The 23504-nt window shown below is 41.3% G+C and overlaps 1 protein-coding gene across 1 annotated transcript; it reads right to left on the reverse strand.

Moving 5' to 3' along the window:
• Positions 1-3792: 3792 nt before the first annotated feature.
• Positions 3793-14002, reverse strand: SLC35G1 (solute carrier family 35 member G1). Its single transcript, XM_045810002.2, has 3 exons — positions 13758-14002; positions 8898-9078; positions 3793-6852 (listed from the first exon to the last, which is right to left on the reverse strand). The coding sequence occupies exons 1-3, from the start codon at positions 13933-13935 to the stop codon at positions 6114-6116; spliced, it is 1098 nt and encodes a 365-aa protein (XP_045665958.1). The 5' UTR covers positions 13936-14002; the 3' UTR covers positions 3793-6113.
• Positions 14003-23504: the final 9502 nt, after the last annotated feature.

Raw genomic sequence — 23504 nt, forward strand, 5'->3', positions numbered from 1 at the left:
TTGGAATATTCTGGTTACCCTCTTTTTATATAAATGAATACAGGCTATGCTGTACTACTATCTGAATCTTGCTTTTTCACTTAATAATCCTGAAGATTACTCCACACTCATACATGGAAATCTCCCTTGCTCTTCCCTAATTTATTTTTATTGTATTGTATTTCATTTTATGTATGTACTGTAAGGGCCAAGCACAGGCCACCCTCAAATGCGCCACTTTGGCATATTGAATATTTTAAATAAAAGTTACTGAAGAGACAGCCTGTGCAAGAAGGACACTCAGACCCTCTTCTGTCCTCCTGAAAGCAGGAATGAAATCTCCCATGTGACAGTTACCCTCCCTGTACAAAGAAGTAGAGATATTTTTATCACCACAACTGAAAATTTAGAGCCAAGAAGGCTGTATAATCAACCCTTGTTACTTTTTACTAATTTACTAACCCAGCCCAAATACTGTTTAGAATTCCTTACTAACTGAAGCTCCCAAGGTTATCTTTGTCCTGTCAATTCCTCATAGATTAATGGTCTCTTTGTGGTATAAAAACTGCCTGCTTGGTCATTTCTTTAGGTCTCAATTTCATTATTGGGCCTCTGTGCACATGTAATAAAACTTTGTGGGTTTTTTTTTTCTTCCATTAATCTGTCTTATGTAAATTTAATTATTAGTCCAGCTAGAGGAACCTTGGACAGAGGAAAATTTCAGTACCATTACTTATCTAGTCATTTAACCCATTACCAGTAGCATTACTTATTTAACATCAGACTAGCTCAATTTTCTTTTTTGCTATTATAAGTAATGCTGCAATGAATAAACGTGTACATTTTATTTGCAATAATGCGGTATATCTATAAGATAAATTCCTGAAATGGAATTTCTGGGTGAAAAATATGTTCATTTTAAATTGATAGATGCTGCCAAATTGCCCTTCATAGAAGTTGTACCAATCAATGCACATACCTACCTGCAAAGTATCAAGGAATTCTGGCTTTTCTAAAATGCACATACAAAGGAACTAATACACACATAGGAAGTAACAGAGACAACTTGATATGACTCTATGAGCATAGGCCAATTGGATTTCTTTTCCTTTGCTCTCTTTTGTGTAGATAATTTGGATTTCTTATATACATTTAGAGTTGTTAAACTCACAATTCTAAAATGGAACATCACATTAAAGATGTTTCTAATTTTAAAACTGTTATTGAGCTGCATTTCAAACTGTCAGAACATCATGAAAAAGTTCTTAGATTTGATGGTGGGCTTAACCGTTGTTATTTTTTTTAGGTTTCAAATTTGATAACACTGTATATTAAATCTGCAGCTTGGGAACTTCTTGGTTTTGTATTCCTTTACTCTCTTAAACATTATCGAGAACTCCAAAGAGCTTCTGTTAGGGATGCCTGGGTGGCTCAGATGGTTAGGTGTATGCCTTCAGCTCAGGTCATGATCTCAGAGTTCTGGGATTGAGTCCCACACCAGGCTCCCTGCTCAGTGGGGAGCCTGCTTCTCCCTCTCTCTCTGCCTGCCGCTCCCCCTGCTTGTGCTCTCTCTGACAAATAAATAAAATCTTAAAAAAAAAAAGAGCTTCTGTTATGTGGATTATATATAGATATTTACCATATTTGAAAGCAAAACTGAAAAAATTATTTATTAAAATAATTCCATAATGTTAACATAAATAATATTCTTATGAAAAATAACTATTAAAAAAATAGTGAGAATAGTGTTGTTTTATATTGTTACAAATCTGACCTAATAGATGATTGCTGGCATGGTACCTCATGTAATCCAGTGGAACATTTCCCGTGGACTGGACTTCTGTGATGCAACATTTCCTGCTCTGCCTTGACACTAGATATGTCTTCTCCTTACTCTCCTTCTATAAAGCCCCACACCAATTTCTAGGAGATGATGAGCAGCACAAAGTTTCAAAGTCTCTCTGTGAATTGGTCTTCCAAGTCCAGCTCCAAACCTAGTGCTCAGTAGGCTAAAACTTGGATGGGTCTTTGTGGATCAGAGAGTCCCTGTTAGAACATCTTGCAGAATTCCAAGTGAATATGGTAGCTGTATTAGATTTCATAGAAGGGACCAAAGGGACCAAATAATGGTGTGCTTGGGGTGGTACCCAGGCTTTATGTGCCCAACCTACACCCTACGAATCAAATTCTAATGCCCAGTGTTGACTACAGCTCCATACACCTGCATTAGAGGCCAACATGGTACATAAAGACATCTGGCTCTCTTACCACTAGATTACCCTCAAGAGACTAATTGTGCTTATTGAGTGAACAGATAAGGGGCTAGAAGAGCCATACTGAGTCTAGAGAATAGTGCATGGGAAACACATAGAAAATCGGGCTCATTCCCCAGCCAGAGCCAAGTGTAATGCAGAGGATCAGAGCTAAAGCCAGAACTGGAAAGGTAGCAACACCTATGTGTAAAATAAAGACCCGTGACGCTTGGCCACCTATGTGGGCAGATCAGCCAGGAAATTGAGAACTGTCCAACAGTGGAATTTGTGCTGGCAGAAGGGAGTCAAATGGGGTTTGAAATCCATTAGACTGTGCCTGTAGCTCCCGGTGAAACTGCTCAGAGTAAGGACCCTGAACTGGGCATCATTTTGAAGAGAGAGAATGTTCAACTCTACTACAGTTTGATACTTATGTGTTTTTATCTTCCTTTTTGGTCTACAAGTCCTTCTATGGCACTCCTTTGTAAATGAGGACAGGCTGAGGTACACTGTGACTGACTCCGCTGGGAAGTGATATCACCACACTCACATCTCCAGTCCAGTGCTTTACCATTTGGTCAGACTGGGCTAGTGTGGGTGGGAGAAGCTAGAGGCAGCAGAAGAAACAAAAGCTCAAGCTGAGCCTTTGGAGTTTAAGAGGTTTTAGAGGACAAAGAAAAGGGGCAAAAGAAGCAGGGGAGACCCAGGAAGGAATCTCTTGGCAAATGTGGAAGTTGGTGGGGAGATTGGTAAGAGTATTGATTTGTGATGGGACATGGGAAATCAGCTTGGAGAAGTGGGAATAGGGTCAAATAATTTAGATGAGATGTCGTATGTGATACGGCAACATTATGGTTTTATGAGAACCAAAGTAACAAAGCAGGGCTTTAGGAAGGTCAGCCTGGCAGTGAGACAAGGATCTGAGTGGGAGAGAGTCAAGCAGTGGGTAACACGTTAGGAGACTGTTGTAATTCAGCTGTGAGGTGCTCAATCTTGGAATGAGATGTTAACAGTGGAAATGGCAAGGAAAGAATGAATCATGAGATAATAAGACAGACACCCCAGGACTTAGTGACAGATTAGCTATGGAAACAAAAGTACGGGTTCAAAGCTGCTCCAAGCTAGGGGTGTCTAGAAACATGAAGGTTAGGGCCTTTATTTTAGAGATACTAGATTTGATTTAACAGTATCAGAGGAACAAAAAAACCAGATTGATTGGTGGGACACCTGGTGGTTCCAGTCAGTTAGGCATCTGCTTTCGGCTTGGGTCATGATCCCAGGGTCCTGGGATAGAGCCCCACATCGGGCCCTTGCTCAGTGGGGAGCCTGCTTCTCCTTCTGCCTGCTGCTCCCCCTGCTTTGTGCTCTCTGACAAATAAATAAAATCTTAAAAAAAAAAAAAAAAAGAACAGAAATAAAACAGATTGAAACTTGAGATTACATCACAGCTGAATGACTAGGGATCAATACCCTTTATAAAATGAATTTTGAAGCACATGGATGAAAAAGGAAGTTAGATTAGTGAGCACATTTGCTATAATCATAAAAACCAACATATAGCCTTCTTTCATATTAACTTTATTAGTATTTATAAAATAAAAACAATTTATGAAAATATTTTCAAGATATAGAAACTACAATCTTCGCAAAATATACACACCCATAATTGTTACAATACACATCCTTGTACACACCTTGGACATTATAAAAGTGTTTTAAGAATGACACCCTGTAAAAGTTGAGAGAAGAAACATTTTCTCCAACCTTGGTCATATATTGTGACATTCGAGTACTTAAACCACACACTACTGAAATAAAACATGTCTCTAGTGTACAGGCCCAAAGCGATTAAACTCTCAAAGTCCCATAGGTTCTTTTATTGTGCAAGGTAAAGAACCAGTAGAGGGTTCCCTGAGTTAATTTACCTTAGGTAGCTTAAACAGTGGTTTACTTTCCATACTTTATCATGGAAATAAGGGAAAGGAGAAGGCCGTGGAAACCCAACTTGGGCAGATGCCTCCCCAGCATCTCTATCTGTGCAGTGTGGCTCCTACAAGAGGATTTCTAATCTTTGAGCTCTAAAATGCTCTGATTCTGTAACTATCTAAGATCCTTGTAAAATAATGCTTCTGCAATTCTAAACTCCAAAAGTTGTGGATTAGGCTAAAGTTATAATGATAGTGTGACTCCCCTAAGTAGACTTCATTTAGGATTTGTCAGGTGGGAAGCATTTGGGAAGATCAGCAAGCTAAAAATTTCCTCTTGGAACTATTGGAAAAGATCCTTTCTCACCAAGGCATAAACCTCAGAAGCCAAGTTCTTTCTTTCTTTGGAAGAATTATGATGAAAGGGAGAAAAAGAGCCTATAATCTTTCAAATCTGCAGGCTTAAGATAATAACAGATGCTAGGTTGGACAGTAAGAGTTGGAAAACATCATAGCTTCACCAATAAAGGGTTCATTGTGATAAAGAATCATTTGCGTGTACTCTACTTTCTGATTAACCTCCCAAGCCTTGCTAAATATTACATTCTCTTTTTAACTGCAGAGTATTGGCCTGATGAAGTTCCAGATAAAAACTGTTTGAATTCATGAAGTTAGTATCATGGTGCAGCACTGACATTTAATACCATACTGATATACTAGAATTTAACAGTGATTTTTTTTTTCTGTTCAAGAAACTACAAAAGTCAATCAACCATGGATTCATGTCTTTACATTTAACAAGTAACGTGAAGCATTATTACATATAATTCCATAAGGGAAAAGGACTATAAAAATAAGTTTAATAGGATTACTGTATTTTAAAAAGTTGTTTTAAAAAAATATATGCCACAGTCTTCTAAATATTTGGTGTAGAGAGGATAAGGGAGGTATCTATTAGGGTGAACCATAAGAAACTATGGTTTTTGTAAGTTAAAAAGGTAAAATTTCAGCAATTTCATATGGTTCAACCTAATAAAATCCTGAGAAAATTTTATTTGGCATCACACTATAAATTCAAAGAGAATTTATAGAAAATCACATTTCTAGTGAGGGGAAAATACTTCAGCATGGAAATGTGCACATTGGTTATGCCAAGATTTCTCTCTTGTGGTTTAAAGACCTGAAATCTTAGAAAGTTAAGAAAAATGTATTTCAAAAAGACAGAGGATAACTTAAAATTATAGAATGATAGCTACAGTCGTGAATGCCACTAAAACAAAACTAGCCAAACCTGGTGATCGAAAACCTTTTTTCTTAAAGTTTACATATAAAAATTCTGGCATCAAAATGAAAAGGCACTCATATGGGTTAAAAGACTGATAATCATTTACAGAAGCCTTGAAAATAAGGCTAATCTATTTGTATTATTAACACCATTAAGTAGGCACCTTTTCCAAGTTTCAGCTTTGGCCTCCTAAATGGAATTAGGTTTCATATGAATTTCCAACATAATACCAATTATAGCAGCATTATAATCAGTACGTTTCTTTCTTAGCCTCTACGCTGCTAAAAGAGCATCTAAAATTTCTTACCCACCTATATCCCATCAGTACCAAAAATACACTTCAAAAAATTACATGTATTTATACCAGTCATAGAACTTTTTGCAGTGTTTTTTTCAACTAATTATCTGTCCTCTTACCGATGCCACCCCAACAACAAAAAACCCAAACCCAAACCGAAACCAAAACAATTGAGAAAAAAAATTGCTAGACCACACTGACTGGCTAAATTCTTAGCTAATTAAAGACATACCATATTCAAAAATGGTACTTTAATTATGAAATTTATTAAGTATAATCAGTGAAGGAAATGCAGATTTTCCAGGTGTGTGCACGTGTGGCGTGTCTGCACTTGGCGGGGGAGGGGGGGGAACCGTGCGCTTGGCAACAAAGCCTCATTTGGAGCCCTGGCACCATTTCCGCACGGCCGCGCCCGTGCTACTGGCTATGACGCACAGGGCCCCGCCCACCGTCCACCACGTGGGCACATCATTAAAGAAAATAATCTGGAAGATGAAAGCAAAGACCACATCCATAGTCTTCATTATTGCCACTGGCCCTGCTTTTTCTATTTGGATGGCTTTCGTGAGAAACACTTGACCCCCCAAACCAAACAGGCCGATGAGTATGAGAAACAGCCTGTCCAACCCGCAGTAAGGCAGACTCCACTCCCCGATGATGAAGAGGACGATGATGCTCTCCAGGAGGCCGAGGATGACGTAATACCAGATGCTCAGGAAGTAGTCCACGGACTTCCCCATCTTTCTGAGGATGACCAGAGTCAGGGCGGCAAAGACGGCGTGCGTGACCGCTGCGATCGTGCCCTTTAAGTGAAGGGAGTAGCTGTCGCCCCTGCCCGCGGCGCTGGCGCCAAACAGAAACGGGGGCCTCACGATAAGGATCACGCCGGTGATGGTGAAGACAGTGAACAGGGCATCCCAAGGGCTGTATTTCTCCTTGAGAAAGATGCAAGCAAAGATAGAGGTGAACACAGGCGAGCTAAACGTGATGACGGTGGCGTCGGCGAGGGATGTTGCCTGGAAAGCGTAGTACAGTAGGATCATGGCCGTAGAACCCAGGACTCCTCTGAGGAAGAGGAAAATTCGTTGACCTTTGGGGCCTATAAATCCAGTTCTGTAAATTCAAACGGAGGAATGCACATTAAACCAGCTTGGTATTTGCTTTTAATATTGCAATTCTTAATTAAACATTATTTTTGAAGTCCCGTCAAAAATAAGGGACTGCTAAATTAATTATAATAATGCTCACAACTGAATAGTATACACCTTTAAAAAATGGTTTCTAAGTATAGCTAAAAACATGAAAGTGTTCACAGTATAAGCAAAAATATCACAAGAGAACTCCATAAATAGTATAATTACAATTCAGCAAATATAATTTTTCCTCTGTCTACACATGCTTGTAAAAAAGACAAAAAGGAAAATGTACTGAAATGTTCACAGTGGGTAAACCTTAACAGGTGGACTCATAGGTAATTTTTCTTCTTTATTTTCCCCCAATTTTCTACAATGACAATATATGATTTTTTTATAATAAATATAATTTCAAGATTGAGCTGTGCTACCTAAGAAAACTTGGTGCTGGCTAGTATGCATTGCCAATCTTGCAAGGTTTTCTATAAAAGCTGAGGCAATGCTAAAATTTATTTTAGCCATTGAATGTGAGACAACTTTTCATTGTTCTCTGCAGGAAGAGTTAAAATATAACGAAAATGAACATATAACATTTATATAATAACTGCCACTCAATTTTTTTTTTAATTAAAAATTTACCAAGCAAAGTGCTGGGTACATGCCAGGCTAGGTGCAGCTTGCTGACGTGTGCCAGCACTGAACATCTACCTGAAGGCTAGCCTGTAGGCCTGATACAAGGACTCCAGGGTGTCTTTGGAGTTAGAAATGAAAGAGTGGGTCATCTTTGCCTCACACTTCGAAAATACTTGGAATACCATATCATCTTCCATGATAATGAAACATAAAATGGGTCAAAACAGATTGGTGCTAAGGATTTAAAAAATTCTTCCAGTGCCTTCCCCTGCCAATTCTTTTATTATGGGGAAGGTAACTGTGTTAGCATCAGTGGTCTCTTACCACCCTTAGAAATTTCTGAAGTCTTACCATCATTTCCTAAAATACTGTGACTGGTCCACACTTACACAGGAATTTCTGACAATATTAATTAGTAAGTTTTCACCTTTTTCACCAAATCTTCAGGATATGGGGTGAAACTATTCCAAATGAATCTTTACTGTGTTACAGATACAAGGAGACTTTGGTGGCATGTGACTGAAGCATTTAGTTCAGGGTTTAAGCATTTTTGCCCAAAGAGAGAAAGAGCCAGACTGCCACCATGGACCCAACTGGTCTCTCCTCCAAGGGTTCTAAGTACACAGGGGTGGTAGAGGTTATAATAGTGTGTGAGAGGCATAATTTTAATCTGGGAAAGGGTGGGGAGGGGGTTCTATATGGAAGGGAAAGAGGTGCTAGGTAGAGAGAGAACAGGAAGGATGGGGAATATAGTTTTCAACTATTGTTACATTCTATACAGAGTGCTCTGACCTATAATAAATTTTATTTGGCCCTTGCAGCCAAGGTGCCAGATAGAAGACAAAGAGTGTAATTCCCTCCAGTTCACAGATGAGGACACTAAACATGAAACTATTTAAAAACGCCTTGCTCAAGATTACCTTTTCCCTTTCCCACATCACCCTAAGGGGAAGACCTAGATATTATTATGGTAATCTTCTGTTTGCCCTGATAACAGAGCAGCCCATTCTACTTAAAGAAACCTTGATATTAGGAAACACCACTGCTTCTTCTCATTTACTTTTTTCTTCTAAATACTAGTTATGCCAAGGGAAAGAAGGGAGGGTGGTATAAGATGGAGGGAATTATGTACAAGGAATGCTTTGTTCTCAAAATGGGGAGTGGAGAATAACTGAATCTCTTTCCCCTCCTTCGCTGGGCATGTGGTTTGTGCTTATGACAGCATCTTCTGTGGGTGGGTCCTTGTGACTTTTTAGTAATCAGAGCCAAAGGATGTAGGAACTGGTAAATCTACGGAAGGGATAAAGCAGACACTATAGAATAATTTAAGCAAGTCAGAAGATTTACAAACATCTGTTAATACCTTCTACTTTGCAGATAAGAAATACTTACTTTCTGTATATTAAGCAAGGGATAATGACTAGCATTTGGAACACACATCGGAATGCACTAATTTCTACAGCATGGACGTCTTGCACTTTTTTAACAAATAAAGAGGCCACTGAGAAAAGGAAGGCGGACAATAACGTATAAAACAAGCCAAGTCCAGGACAGGGTGCTTTCTTCTTGGCTTCTGAAAAAGATTAAGTTCTGGTTAGTCCTTGCTTCCAAGTATATGTTTTATTATTTTCACTTAGGAATTGAGAAAAATGGAACAGTGTTAATGGTTAACAGGCAAACAATGCTATCTCCTAAGCATATCCACTCTCTGAACCCGAACCACTCCCCACCAAGAATGAACAATCATTGAGGAAAGCAACAATTTAAATCCATAATTTTTAAATGCAGTTTTACCCTATAAAATGGATTTCCTTTGGCTCACTGAAGAATCACCCCTCACTTACAAGTCAAAAAGAAGTAAAAATGCTTGCCAAGACAGTGAGAGAAATCTTAAAGAAACGCTTGTCAAGACGGCTAAAGAAAAATGCTTCCAAGTGATAAGTTATTTCATCTCACTGGTGAACCGGGCTTTATGAAGAAAGTGTTCTTTTCTGGACAACAGTTTATAGCTGTGTCATATGGCTACTTGTTGATTATCTTACTTCCCCCACAAGCCTATGAACTCTTCCAGGCTGGGACCTCACCGTCTTGTTTATGCCTGGCTCATGGAAGACCCTGATTAAATATTTGCTGAATGAAAGAGTATGAGAAAACCTCATGGAAAGACGCCAAGTCTAACACCACTGGCGACAGCATATTCTGGGAAGGCTCTCTGTTTTGTTATTTTGAATGGTTAATCAAATCTTTTACTTTTCATGGCTTACAACTTATCTTTCATTTAGAGCATAAACTCTTTGAGGGCAGGGGGCTAGGTTATCTACCCCTCTGGCCTCAAAGTGCTTTAAAACAAAACTTTTAAAAAATTAGAACTGTCGTTGAGCACCATCTTCTTGGCAAGATCTGAACCAGGACACTACTGCTTTCTATAGTTCGGCTATGAATTCGTTCATAGTTGGAGTTTGCAAGACAGAATAGCATGGAGGATGTTAGTCCATGGGCAATTATTAAGGCTGTTGCTCCTATGTAGCTTCATGGGGTTTGGATCAATACTGCTACAATGACTAGGGCTATGTGACTAACAGAGGAGTAGGCAATTAGGGACTTTAAATCCGTTTGGCGTAGCCATCACATATTCAATACATTAATAACAGTCTGTATGAGCATTAAACTTTTGTTTCGCCACTTTGTCTATCTTAGTTACTGAAGATAGAAGAACCCATTTTCAATCTCACACCCTCTCCCAACGCCATCATTCAGAGGGGAGTAAAAAGGGACAGAATTAGCAGAGAACTCCCTAAAAGATAGGTAACAAACTGAGGAATACATTAGTGTTCTTCTTTTTTGAAACAAATACAAAAACATGGAGAGAATAAGAAGGAAACACTACCGGCCCTCATCAGTTAAGAGCATAGCAAAACGGAAGGGTATATTGTTTGGGCACTTGCAACTTAAGAGTAAAACTAGGATCATCATTCCAGTCTAGGAATTTACAACGTGTTACTCAGCTAGAGAACGGTATTGCATAATGTTTTTAAAAAATGCCCTTCTCTAATAAATGCAAACGCCAGGTTAATACATTTCAACATCCTCATAGCCCCAAGATACCTTTGCCCGCGAGTGATAAACACTTTGTGAATTGGGACCAAAGTATGACAATGCACAATCTCTCCAGGAGCGTTCTACAGCCTGACATGTGTAGTAAAAGATGCCATTGTGGTTAGAGGCCTCTCCCTCTTCCTGCTCCAGGTGCCCAGTTGAAGAAAATCATTTGGCGCTCATATCAAGGGTGGTATGTTGTAAGTGCCAGAATCCTCCACTTTCTGTTCACTACCTGTGTGCTCCGATAACACGGAAACAAACGGCACATACTCAGCCCATGAGAAGGAAACTTTAGAAGACTTCCAAGTTAAGCACCACAAAATACATGCCTTGGCTGTGGTCAGCCTCAGAGTTCAGCTTCTGAAATTTCAGAGTTCAGGTCCAAATAAAATAGTTTTTCTTAAAAGAAACACAACTCATACATGGAACCTACACCCTCAGACGGAACAGGAAGATCAAGGACAGAAAATATCTCCCTGGTCTATGTTTCAAGGATCTTCTCCAGTCTAAACTTTTGAATTTTTCTACAGGAATATTTTAACTTAACATGATATTTTAACTCTTTTAAAACTTAATTTTACACCCCTGGTTTTGATTATCTTGTCTCTTAAAACACAGCCACTCACATATTTTCTTACCTATAAACACTTAAGGCCCATGATTGCAATTCTTACAAGACCTGGCTGAACTTGATTATTTGTTATGAGGGTGAGGCCTGGTTCTACTCAAGAGGACCTGTCTCTTACTGAATAATAATTTCCATTCTGCCAATGGAGATGATCAAGAGAGCACCATAATCCAAAGAGGCATTTGCTTATATAATGTGCTTCTGTGATCATATTCCACCACAAGCATAGCTAATAATGTGGCAACTCTAAATAATTCAAATTAAGTAAGTACCCACAGTGCAACTTCTGAGTTAGAAGAAAACTGAAAAGTTGATCAGTTTCTCTATTCTCTGCTTTAAACTGGTGATTCACAACCCTGGCTGGGAATGACAATCGACTGAGTAACTTCTTTAACTTCAGTTCCTGAGCCCTATCCCAGACCCACTGATACAGGATCTTTGCAACTGTAAAAAGTTCTACCAGCTTGAGAACCAGTGCTACACTAGAGAACTCCTTCCAGGGGCATATGAGGCACAGGTAAAGGACAATTTCTCCTTGCTTCAGTCCAAGATCCACACTGTCCCTCAAGAAAATAAACAGATATCTTAGGATACCTAAATGCTGTCTGTGAAGGTTATCCAAGAATGTAGAAAACTGGTAACAGTTTCAACCCCAACACGAAAATGAGCTTTCTTCAAAAATCCATGATCAAGCCGTTAAAATGATACTGTCACAAAGTTCAACGACAACATTTCTATGGCAGTCCTGTTTTCAGAAAATTATCTGGTTATCTTACAGTAACTATTACTAAGTCTTACTGTTAGCAATTTTCTTTGATGTTAAAATACTCCAGAAGATTCCTAAGTGCGGTCGCTTGTATAGGTTTATCATTTTGCCACGTACTGCCTGAATGTACAGTAGTCCTCTTTGGCTCACAAGAGCGGAAACATTTGAGTTCGTAAGGACTGACTCAGCATTCCATCAAAATGACATTCAGCCATAATAACTGATAGGGTGAGAAATTCACCTCTTCACGGGCTGTACACCTGCTCAGCACAGCTCGGAGCGACCCCTGCTCTGGAGCCACCAGCCCATCAAAAATAATCAGAAGTCTGATCATTTCTGTTAGCATTCAGGACAAAAATGGAGCAAGAATCATCTTCTGAGGTTCGTTTCTCTAAACTGAGGAAAGTGCATAATGCGGAAAGTTCGTAATACAGAAAGGGGGAAATAGGGTTGGGTAAGAGGCATAGAAGTCTGGGGTCACACTTAGTGGAGGCCACCAAGAGGATGAGATGGTGCAGACTGTGTAACTTTGTCTTGAAAGGACATCTACCTTTTTCCTGGAGTTTAAGGAGGAATGTGCTTAAAGTAGCACTGTGGTTGGCACAAAGGGCCTTGGCCTGGGTCTCTGGCATGCTGGGATCCTTAACCTTGGTGCCGCAGGGACCTGTGCCGTGTCTCACCCATATGTGCCAGATCTGGGAAAAACAAGGCAACCCCCGCTCCGAAGCCCTCACCTTCCTGGGGTTCACTTTCCTCATTTATGGAAGGAAGAGGCTGAACAAGATCAAGGTGTTTTTACACAGGGTCCCCGGCTCTGGAGACAAGTCTGTGAACCTCTTAACAATGTTATGTAAGATTGTACCTCTGCCCTGTTTAGCATTCCAATTGCTAAGAAAACCCTCCTGTATTTGTTTCTGTCTACGAGAACAATGATTCAAATTTTAAAAAAAGAGAAAAAAATCACAAAATATTCATTATATTAATAACAGAAATCTGGTTTAGTTCAGTGTGAGCTGTTACGAATATACTGTAAAAATTTACAACAACAAAGTCCTCCTAACCCCAAAAGTTTGAGAACCAGTGGTCCCACTCCACTCTGCCTTCCCAAAATTCTAAGATTCTGAGGCAAACATTTTCTAGACTCATTTTCTAGACTCTATGCTTTTTTTTTTTTTTAATTAAGTAGGCTCTATGTCCAGCATGGAGCCCAACTCAGGGCTTGAACTCATACCTTGATATGAAAAACTCAGCCGGGATCAAGGGTCTCACGCTTAACCGACTGAGCCACCCAGGCGCCCTATACTCTGCTTTTCAACTTCCTCTTGAAGGAACACCGCTTACCGCTGTCATCAGTGTTCATGGTTTCGCTCCCTCCCAACCTCAGCCGGCTGCGGGATGGCCTCTTACTGATCCCCCAACCTCCAACCTCGGCAGGGCGCACCGAACTGCAATCTGACTCCGCGGTCCTGCCCGCAACACTTTAATTATAGGAACAGTTTCAGAATCCCAAAAGGGTTCCAAACACAATCAGAAACTTTCTCCGGTCTTCGCGCTAGCGGGGCGAAAGGGGCTTCTGCTTTGCAGAGCCCCAGGTGAGGGCTCCAAGGGTTTTCCCCAGCTCTGATCAGGGTATGGATGGGGGCGCGGTCCTCACTGCGCCCCCGGCCCGCAGCTGTGGGGACCTTCGCCCGCTCGCGCCCGCACTCCCACCCCTACCCCAGGGGCAAGACCCACGCCCGGGTCCGCACCCCACACTCACCCTGCGGAGCACACAAGCCGCACGGCGAGGAGCCGAACAGCCAGCACCTGCCGGGGCCGGGAGTCCCCCCTGCCTCGGCCGCCGCGGGCTCCTCGATCGCGCCCTGCGGCGCGTCGTCGGCCAGCCGCAGCCCGGGCTCTGGCACCTCGGCTGCCCCGGCGCTGTCCAGGGGCCGCATCGCGCGGCCGGCGCTCTCCTCCGCGCCGCGGCGACTAGCGCTGCGAGCAGCGACTCCGCTGCCCGGCTCTTCCGGCCGGCGGCGGGGCGGGGCGCATGCGCGCGCGGCCTTCCTCCCCCTGCCGGGGACCGCGGTTGTCCTCCGCTGCCCTGTTACCTTCCGCTCCTGGAGCCTCCTGCGCAGGAGGAGGCTGGCTACCTCCCTGCTCTGGCGCTGGTGCCCACAACTGGTCCGAGGGCGTCTTCCCCTCTGCTGCGGTCCGGCTAGACTGGCCAGCGGCTTGGAGTCATCCTTCTCCAGGCACAGTGGACTCCTTTCTGTCGTTGCAAAGAGAGGGAGGGACGCCTGTGGGTCCTGTGGCCTTCTTTTGGGGTAGGCCATCGGGAGGTTAGGAGAATGTGCGTTTATTTAATGGTGTGGCGCCGCATTCAGCACCTCTGGAATACCCTGGAGACCCTGCCAAGCACAGTGCCTGTCTTTGTCTCCTTACCAGTTACCCAAGGAAGGTAGAATTTTCCCGGTTTTAGGTTAAAAAAAAAAAAGGATTAGCACATACCCATAGGGAAAATATATCTGTAAGACTGGGGCAGAACCCATTTATGTGTTCTTTGTAACAGTAGGCATTCATTATTGGTCTTTTTTCTTTCTTTCTTTTTTTGGTTGTGAACTGAGACATCCTAATTTGGTTAGATGTAAGATTCCAATAATCTGACATAATTGCGCCCAGTTAAGTAAAAAAAAAAAAAAAAAAAAAAAGTCATTTGGCCCCAGGATCCCTGGGATTCACTAATGAGCTCTTTATGTTTAGGTAATTCTTCTTTCATCTCTGCTTGCTTTAAATGTGAGAGGACAGTATCTGGGCATGGATGAACCTGCCTAAACTGTTCTCGGTCCAAGGGCAAGCACCAACCAAGAGAGTGGAGTTTGTCTTTACTCAGGTATTTGCCCAAAGTGGTCAACAGCTTAAAATACTGAAGTCGGGAATCCTGGGTTCTGCCTCTGATTCTGTCCCTGAGTATGTGACCTCAGATGGTCACCACCTACTATTTGAGGCCTTGGCTATTTGAGATAAAATATTTCCCTCCCTATCTTGCAGAGTTGTGCAAATCAAGTTCAGTGATGTGGGCAAAAGCACAGTGTCACCTGAAAAGCACTTTACTGGAAAATCAAGGTGTATTTTTAAATAAGGTAAACATATAATTTATCCTCTAAACTGGACCCCCCCTTTTTTAGAGTAAGAGAAGGAGCTTTCAAAAATTATGCAAGGCAATAGGCATTAACTGGGATTGTTGTAGGCAAGCTGGGACAAATGGCCCCCTGAATTCTAACTTGGTTAACATATACCGTTGCCTTGTCTTAAAAAGAATCTAAGGCTGCTTATAAAAATATATGAAACTGATTTTGGTGGTGGTGGTGGTGGTGGTATTTTAGTGGGGAAATTGTAGGGAAGGATGGTGAGAGTGATAGATCATGATTATGAAGCAAGAACCAAAAACCTTCTCCAAACATCTAGAAATCAAGTGCAGTTTCACAACTGTGTTTATTTGTAAGACTTAGATATGCGGAGTGTTTGAAGAGTCCCTGTAATATTGTGATTTACAGCAAGTATGTATTTGGTCATTCATATATTTCTTTGCTCTTCATCCAAGGTTTTGGGCTCACAGCTCTCAAAACCCTTGGAATTTCGGGAGGAATAAGAGCAATGGGAGCAATGTTTGTCTTAATATGTGGTCTCTTGTCCTTAGTTCCTAAAATAGCTTCAGAGCCATAAAGGTGTAATGGGCATCTTGTTATTCATAACAAACCTCCTTCTACCACAAGGGGTTTATGGTAATGAGGTGACATTCAGAAAACACTTAGGGATGGGGACTCATTGCCAGGGGAACCAACCAGTGATTAGAGGGTTGGCACTGGCAGTCCCATTTGACACCTGTGGGGAGGAGGAAGGGGCAGGGATTGAGTTCAGTAACCAATGCCCAATGACTTAATCTATCATGCCTAGATAATGAATCCTCCATAAAAACCTCCAAAGGATGGAGTTTGGAGAGCTTCCTGTTGGTGAGCATGCGGAGATACTGGGAGAATGGCTCTACTGGAGAGCCCGGAGCTTCCTTCCCCACACTTTGCTCTGTGGCTCTCTTCCATCTGGCTATTCCGGAGTTATAGCTTTTTATAGTAAACTGGTGATCTAGTGAGTAAAATGTTTCTCTTAGTTCTGTGAGTTGCTCTAGCAAATTCATCAAACCCGTGGCAAGGGTCTTGGGAACCCCCAATCTATAGCTGGTGGGTCAGAAGCACACGCAATTACCTGGACTTGCAATCAGCATCTGAATGGGTGGGGAGCAGCCTTGTAGGACCAAGTCCCTCATCTGTGGGGTCTGACACTATCTCTGGATGAATAGGGTCAGAATTGAGTTGAATTATAGGATACTCAGCTGGTGTCTGGAGAATTATTGTTGGTGTGGGGAAACCTCCCACCGCCCACCCCCCTCCCCAGTGGAATCGGGTCCAGGAACCCTGTTTGTTTCCCTTTCAAATAGTAAAGGTGGTGGTTATAGGAAGTGTTAGGAAGAAAGAATCAGATGATATGAGCAAGAAATACCTTGACTACTTCACTTTCAATACCATCCTCAGAAAGGGAGAAGAAAATAGGTACCACACCAGTATTGACGAGGGTGACTGAAGGGTGATGGGATGATTTGGGTCTTGCACTTTATTGCCTTTCACTTCCTTCCCCTTTGCTGCTGACATTGATGTATGAAAGATAGCAGTCACTGTAGTTTTTCTTGTTTGCTAAACAAACAAAAGCTATAGAAATATAAAAAGCAACTTCTAAGATACGTATGGACCAGACAAAGTCAGAAGACATGGCTCCGAGTTGCAGCTCCACCCAGCAGAGGCATGGAAGAACTAAGTTTTTCTTTGAGCATTGTTATTTCTAGACTCTGGGGACAGTGACTTAGAGCTGGAGAGAAGTGGGGTTCCCCCACAGAGTGGAAGGTGAGGCAGAATCCTGAAGTGGGTGGAAACCAGCTCAGAGCCCCCTGCAGTAGTCTGAGGTTCTGACCTCAAGGCAGAGGACGCAGGGAGGAAGGATTGCTTTTGAAGTAGCTGGCAGATGGAGTGGACAGGATTTGTGGACTCAATACAAAGGAACATGGCTTCTGTAGGCAAAATCATGCAGTGTTCCAACTGAAATTCTGCTTCTGAAGAAATTCAATCCTCTGGTGAGAACAGGGGCTCTCAATGTAATGCCAGATAACCACAATGGGATGGCACTCCCACAGTGCTGGTGTCAGGAAGGAAGAAGGAAGTTGACAGTAGAAGAGGGGTGCTGATGAAGGAGAGTTGGAAGACAGGCTAGGAGGAACAAGGGCCCCCGCCCTCAGAGGAAACCACCCTTAAAAAGATCTTATATCACCCCGGAAGGAGCCTTCCACCCTTTCCCACGTGATAGATGACAAAAACCTGATTGGATGACAGGCACAGGGAGGGTTAATCAGATTAAAGCAGCCTGCCAGGGGCACCTGGGTGGCTCAGTCAGTTAAGCGGTTAAGCTGCCTTCACCTCATGTCCTGGTCCCAGGGTCCTGGGATTGAGCCCCACTTTCGGGCTCCTTGCTCAGCAGGGAAACTGCTTTTCCCTCTCCCTCTGCCTGCTGCTGTCCCTGCGTGTGCTCTCTCTCTCCGTCAAGTAAGTAAGTAAGTAAATAAATAAATAAAATCTTTAGAAAAATAAAAAATAAAATAAAATAAAATAAAACAGCCCTCCAGCAAGCCCATAAAAACCCCTAGAGCGAGACATATGTAAATCAGGAGCTCTCTTCTCCTGGCTTGTCTACCTGACTCATATCAGACTGGTATCTTGGTACTGATTTGAAAGGCTGCTCCCCACCCCAACCCCCCCAAAAAAGTTTGTTTCTTACTCTTTTAACTAAAGCAAATTATGATTCAGAAAATGGCAGTTTGCTTCAAGGAGTGAGGTCCAATGTTTGTGTTTTCGGGAAGAACAGTACTGTGGAACATAAGATCATAATTCTAAATACCTTGATAAACGAAAGAGGGAACAAGCCAAAGAGAGGTAGTTTAGCATAAATGTAGGATAGTGTATTGGAGAGGCAAAATAAACCGTTTGAATAAATGATAAAAACTGACTCTGGAAATATAACAGGGAAAAAAAAAAAAAACGCCAGGATCAGTTCCTCAAAAAAATTCAACCTAGAATTTACCTCGTGATCTAGTAATTCCACTTCTGGTTAGCTACCCAGAAGAATTGAGAGCAGGGATTCTAACAGAATTTGTACAACAGTGTTCATAGCGGCGTTATTCACAATAGCCGAAAGGTGGAAAGAGCCCAAATGTCCACCAACCGATGAAAGGATAAACAAAATGTGGTATGTACATATAATGGAACCTTTAAAAAGGAATGAAATTCTGACACGTACTGCAACATGGATGAACCTTGAAAACATTACACTAACTGAAATAAGCCAAACCTAAAAGGACACATACTACAATTCCACTTGGATGAGGGATCTAGAATAGTCAAATGCATAGAAACAGAAGAGTGAATGAATGGTGGTTGTCAGGAGCCGAGAGGAGAAGGGAAAAGGACGTTAGTGTTTAACAGGTACAGAATGTCCGCCTGGGATGATGACCGTTCTGCAGGTGGATCGTGGTGATGGTTGTACAGCAATGTGAACTCAGTGCCGCTGAGCTGTGCACTTAAAAAATGGTTAAACTGGTAAATTTTACATTATTTATGTTTTATCACAATTTAAAAAAAGCTAAAAAAGAAATGCCAGGGGAAAACCTTTCTGAGGGTGTGCAACAGACAGCTAATAAACCAGCAATATAGATCCAAAGTTGAAGTAAACCTGGGTCTGCATACAAACTGAGGCATGTGAGATATTTTCCCCAGCTCTAGCCATGCTCTCCTTTCTTCAGTTCTCCTTCATAATTATAGAGAGATCATAATACATTAAAAAGATCCATAGCAGGAGGAAAAGAGGTAGCATGGTATAGTGCGTTCTGGGCTTCTGAAACGTTTCCAACAAAGTATCCCTAATAGCTAAAAAAAGTGTGAACTTGGAACTGTAAACTTTAATTTCTGGAGACAGAGTTTAAAGCCCTCGTCAGAGATGGGAAGTTTCTTTAAAGTCCCCTGTCCCATCTTAGACACGTATGCCAATTTTCCATTCTATTCCCTAATGTATTTATGTTTATCTTAATGCCATTTTTCATGTAACTCATTCAACTAATGCTTGAGTGCCTGCACTGGACTACTTATGGTTCCTAGCAGGGGTAGAGTGGGGCATGAATCAGACAAGGCTATAGTCCTCTCAAGGGTGGGGTGAGGGATGGTGGAGGAACAAAAGCAGATGCGTGCATTACCTAGCATGCAGAACCCATGCCTCAGCTCCATGCATCTTGCTTAGCTTCCTGTCCCTGCCAGCTTGACCCACTGGCCTGGGAATCAAGACGCTGGGTGCCATGCAGTTGTGCGGGTCTGGATACATCCACTTGGCTCTCTCCATCTCTATTTCTTAAGCTCGTAAGTCGCAGAGCTGGATCCCAAGCAGTCACTGCTGGGCAGGGGAGAACCCCACTGGCCTTGTTGCCCCTGGGACTTTCTCCAGCAACTTCTTGCTTGCCCACTTTCATCTGTTCCTTCTCTGGGAAAGGTAGCTCCTGTAAAAATGATTTATGGCCCCCGCCCTGCTGCCCAGCCCCTGGGGAACCTGTATCGTCCTGTGGGAACTTGCTTTCTGCTTATAAATTTCCTGAGAGTGAGGGTGGATGTCTGTACTTTAGACTTTGTGCTAGATGATGAAAGTACAATGCAATCCACTTTAACCCCAAATTTGTTATAATTTGGGATTTGGATTCTACCCAGCTCTCATTATAATAATTGTTCTTTATTAAATGCTCAAAGTTTGCCAACCACTATTAAATGCATTTCATTTAATCCTCAGGAGAACTTTATCATACATTTTAGTGTAAGGGTTAATAGAAGGGCTCTTGGAGTCAACTGCTGGGGTACTGTTCTGGCTGCCTTACTTACCAACTGTGTGATTTCAGACAAGTGATTTAGCCTCTTTGTGAGCCTCTATTTTCACATCTATAAAATGGGACAATAACCCAATGGATACAAAAATACAGATTTGAAGGGGTACATGAATCCCGATGTTTCTAGCAGCATTATCAGCAATAACCAGACTGTGGAAAGAGCCCAGCTATCCATTGACTGATGAATGGATAAAGAAGAGTGGTGTGTGTGTGTGTGTGTGTGTGTGTGTGTGTGTGTGTGTGTATTAGAATATTACTCAGCCATCAAAAAGAATGAAATCTTGCCCTTTGCAGTGACATGGATGGAGCTAGAGTGTATTATGCTTAGCAGAATAAGTTAGAGAAAGACAAATACCATATGATTTCACTCATATGTGGCATTTAGGAAACAAAACAGATGAATGTGTGGGAAGGGAAAAAAAAGAAGGAGTGGGGGAGGCAATTCATAGGAGACACTAAACAAGAACAAACTGAGGGTTGCTGGCGGGAGGTGGGTGGAGGATGGGCTAAATGGGTGATGGGTATTAGGAGGACGCTTGTTATGATGAGCACAAGGTTTTGTATGTAAGTAATGCATCACTGAATTCTCCTGAAACCAATATTACACTATATGTTAACTAACTAGAATTTAAATAAAAATTTGGAAAAAAATGGGGTGCCTGAATGGCTCAGTAGTTTAAGCATCTGCCTTCAGCTCAGGTCATGATGCCAGGGTCCTGGGATTGAGCCCCATGTTGGGCTCCCTGCTGAGCAGGGAGCCTGCTTCTCCCTGTCCCTCTGCCCCCCAACTTGTGCTTGCTCTCTCTAGTGCTTTCTCTGTGTCAAATAAATAAATAAAATCTTTTTAAAAATTTGGGAGAAAAAAACTAGCTGAGCAAGAATTATAACACACTTTATTTTAATAGTTGGACTACCTAGTATATGGTTTGCTTTGTGAAATATACCAATTTTTTTAAAAAAAATTTATTTGTATTAGACTGCAAGGTATAATTTTGTGAAACATAATAAATATACAAAAATGTTTAAAAAATAGAAATAAATGAAACGGGATCATAATAGTATCCAACTGCTGTGAGAATGAAATGAGGTAATATATGTAGAATGCCAAATAGTAAGAACTTCTAAGAAAAAAAGTGTGCCTTTTATTATCCCCATTTTACAGATAAGAAAATTGAGGCTCAGAGATGTTAAACAACTTGCCAAAGGCACACTGATAGGGAAGAGCAGAAGTAGGATTGGAACCCAGGACTGTGAGGAGTCAAAGTCCACCGTCCCAACAACTTTACTTATCCAGAGGTCTTAATTGCCAGGATTGCTGGTTTCTGAGAGGACCTCATTAGAGCACAGTCCCTTTCACATTATAGCCTGGCTTGGACCTTGAGGCCGTTACTTTGGCAACATTCTATGACTATGTTCTATACCACAGCGATGCTGTGTGCTTTGTTTTAGGCTTATGGTGTCTGTCTAGCATCTTAACTTTCTTGGAGTAAAATGCTATGAAACAAAGAAGAAAAGCAATTTTTATACTACTACTACTACTACTACAAGCCAACCTATTTCCTCAACTGCTGTGAGAACAGACATGCTGCAGTGTCCACAACTCTGATCTCTTCCTAACTCACTTCTGTTGTCCAAAACTGGAGTCTCAGCTAGGACCCACAGGGCTGGGGTGGGTTGAGAGTTCACAGGCAATTGCAAAGTCAATAGATACCCACCAGCAACGCAGACCCGATTTTAGTTATTTCCTGCATCCTCTGCCGATCCAGGGCACTCTACTATTTTCCCTGCACTCTAGGTGTCTGCTGTATTTCTATTTTCCCATTACTGGATCTTCTTGCAACTTTTCATGCTATCAACCAAAAGGACAAATATTAATTTTTAGTAATGTAAGGCCCAAGGTGGGAGAAAGTGTAAGCAAAGTGTCAGTAGAGAATTCCAATATTAAACTATCAAGCATTTACTTTCCAAACAGAGGTGCACACGTTTGCATGCATGTGCGTGCGCGTGCGTGCACACGCAAGCTGTTTCACCTTCAGTGGTGAGGATGGGAAGCACTCAAGAAGTGCCATTTTTATACAGATTCAGGTGTATTTGTTTAACCTTTCTACTTGCTGCAGATGTACTTTATAAATTATAGAACTAGGTTTTGAAGTTCTATGCAATATTTAATACGTGATAAAATTTTTAACAGCATAAAAGGGTATACTATGAATAATAAAATCTTTTCTTTCTTCCCCCAGTTCCACCTCTCAGAGGCAATCGCTGTAAACAATTTCTGTTTTTAACTCTTCTAGGGGTTGTTGTTATACTCTTCCGCATTCCTAAGGCTCTAATGACCGATTTACTGACTTTAAATGATTTATTTTGTTCTTCTTTGGAAGATGGAGAATTTTAGTGCCACTTGCCACCTCCTGCTTTTCCTAGTTGCTATCATACCTTCTTCATCAACCGGTGTTTGAACAAATTTCTTATCTGGCAAGGTGGGGACATGTTCGACTTCGGAATAATAGCCGTCCATTGTCAGGTCCTTATTATTGGCAGCCAGGCAATGTGCTAACATTTTATATATGATCATTGAATTAATCTTCACACACATGCTAGTAAATAGGCACTACTTGCATTATACAGATAAGGAAATTGAGGTTTTGGCTAGTTATGTAACTTGCTCAGTGTCTGATAGTTAATAACTGGGAACTAGACTCAACCTGTACTCTCTAATACCCACTTTAAATCTTAACCATTACTGCCCCAGAACAACAAATGCTCTAAGGCCAGTCTAGTTCTGCCATGGTGAGTATTTGCTTCATCCTGCAAGTTGTCTATGTGTGATGTGTGTAGGTGCACATGTGCCTATGTATTCACATTGATACTGTGTAGAAATAAAGTGTATGACAATTATTACAGTGATATATTAATGAGCAGGAGAGGGGAAATGGAGTGTTACAAGGTTCTTCACATATAGATACATTTGTTTTTATTTTGTTCAAGAAAGTCAGTTATCTTTTAAAGAGATTAAAAATTAGGAAAAATTCTTTTAGATATACTCAAATATTTACCATTTCTAGCATTTTTCATTGCTTTGTACCAATCTAAGTTTTTATATGATGTCATTTTTTTTGCAGCCTGAGGAAGTTTTAAAAACATTTCTTGTAAAGCAGATATGCTGGCACATAATTCTGTCTTTGTCTGAAACATGTCTTTATTTCTCTTTGTGTTTAAGAGATGTTTTTGTTGGAAGTACAATTATAGGTTGACAGTTTTTCCTTTCAACCCTTTAAAGATCTTGGTCCGTTTTCTTCTGGCTTGAATTGAATATTCTTCTCTGTTCCCCTGTTTTGTCTGGCAACTTTTTATCATTGATTTTTGTCAATATGCATTGATGTAATTTGTAGTTTTCTCTGTCTTCATCTCATTTGAGGATCATTGAGTTTTTTTGGCTCTCTGGGTTAATATTTTTCATTAAATACAGAAAATTAACAGCCATTATTTCCTCAAGTATTT

Source organism: Ursus americanus, chromosome 6, assembly GCF_024610735.1.
Source record: "Ursus americanus isolate L20-20 chromosome 6, mUrsAme1.1.p, whole genome shotgun sequence".
NCBI lineage: Eukaryota > Metazoa > Chordata > Mammalia > Carnivora > Ursidae > Ursus > Ursus americanus.

Coding starts and splice junctions, on each gene's coding strand:
- SLC35G1 (XM_045810002.2), bottom strand. CDS start 13,935: ATGCGGCCCCTGGACAGCGCCGGGGCAGCCGAGGTGCCAGAGCCCGGG. Junction 9,079..13,757: donor CGGCTTGTGTGCTCCGCAGG/GTGAGTGTGGGG, acceptor AATCTTTTTCAG/AAGCCAAGAAGAAAGCACCC. Junction 6,853..8,897: donor CCTTGCTTAATATACAGAAA/GTAAGTATTTCT, acceptor TTGAATTTACAG/AACTGGATTTATAGGCCCCA.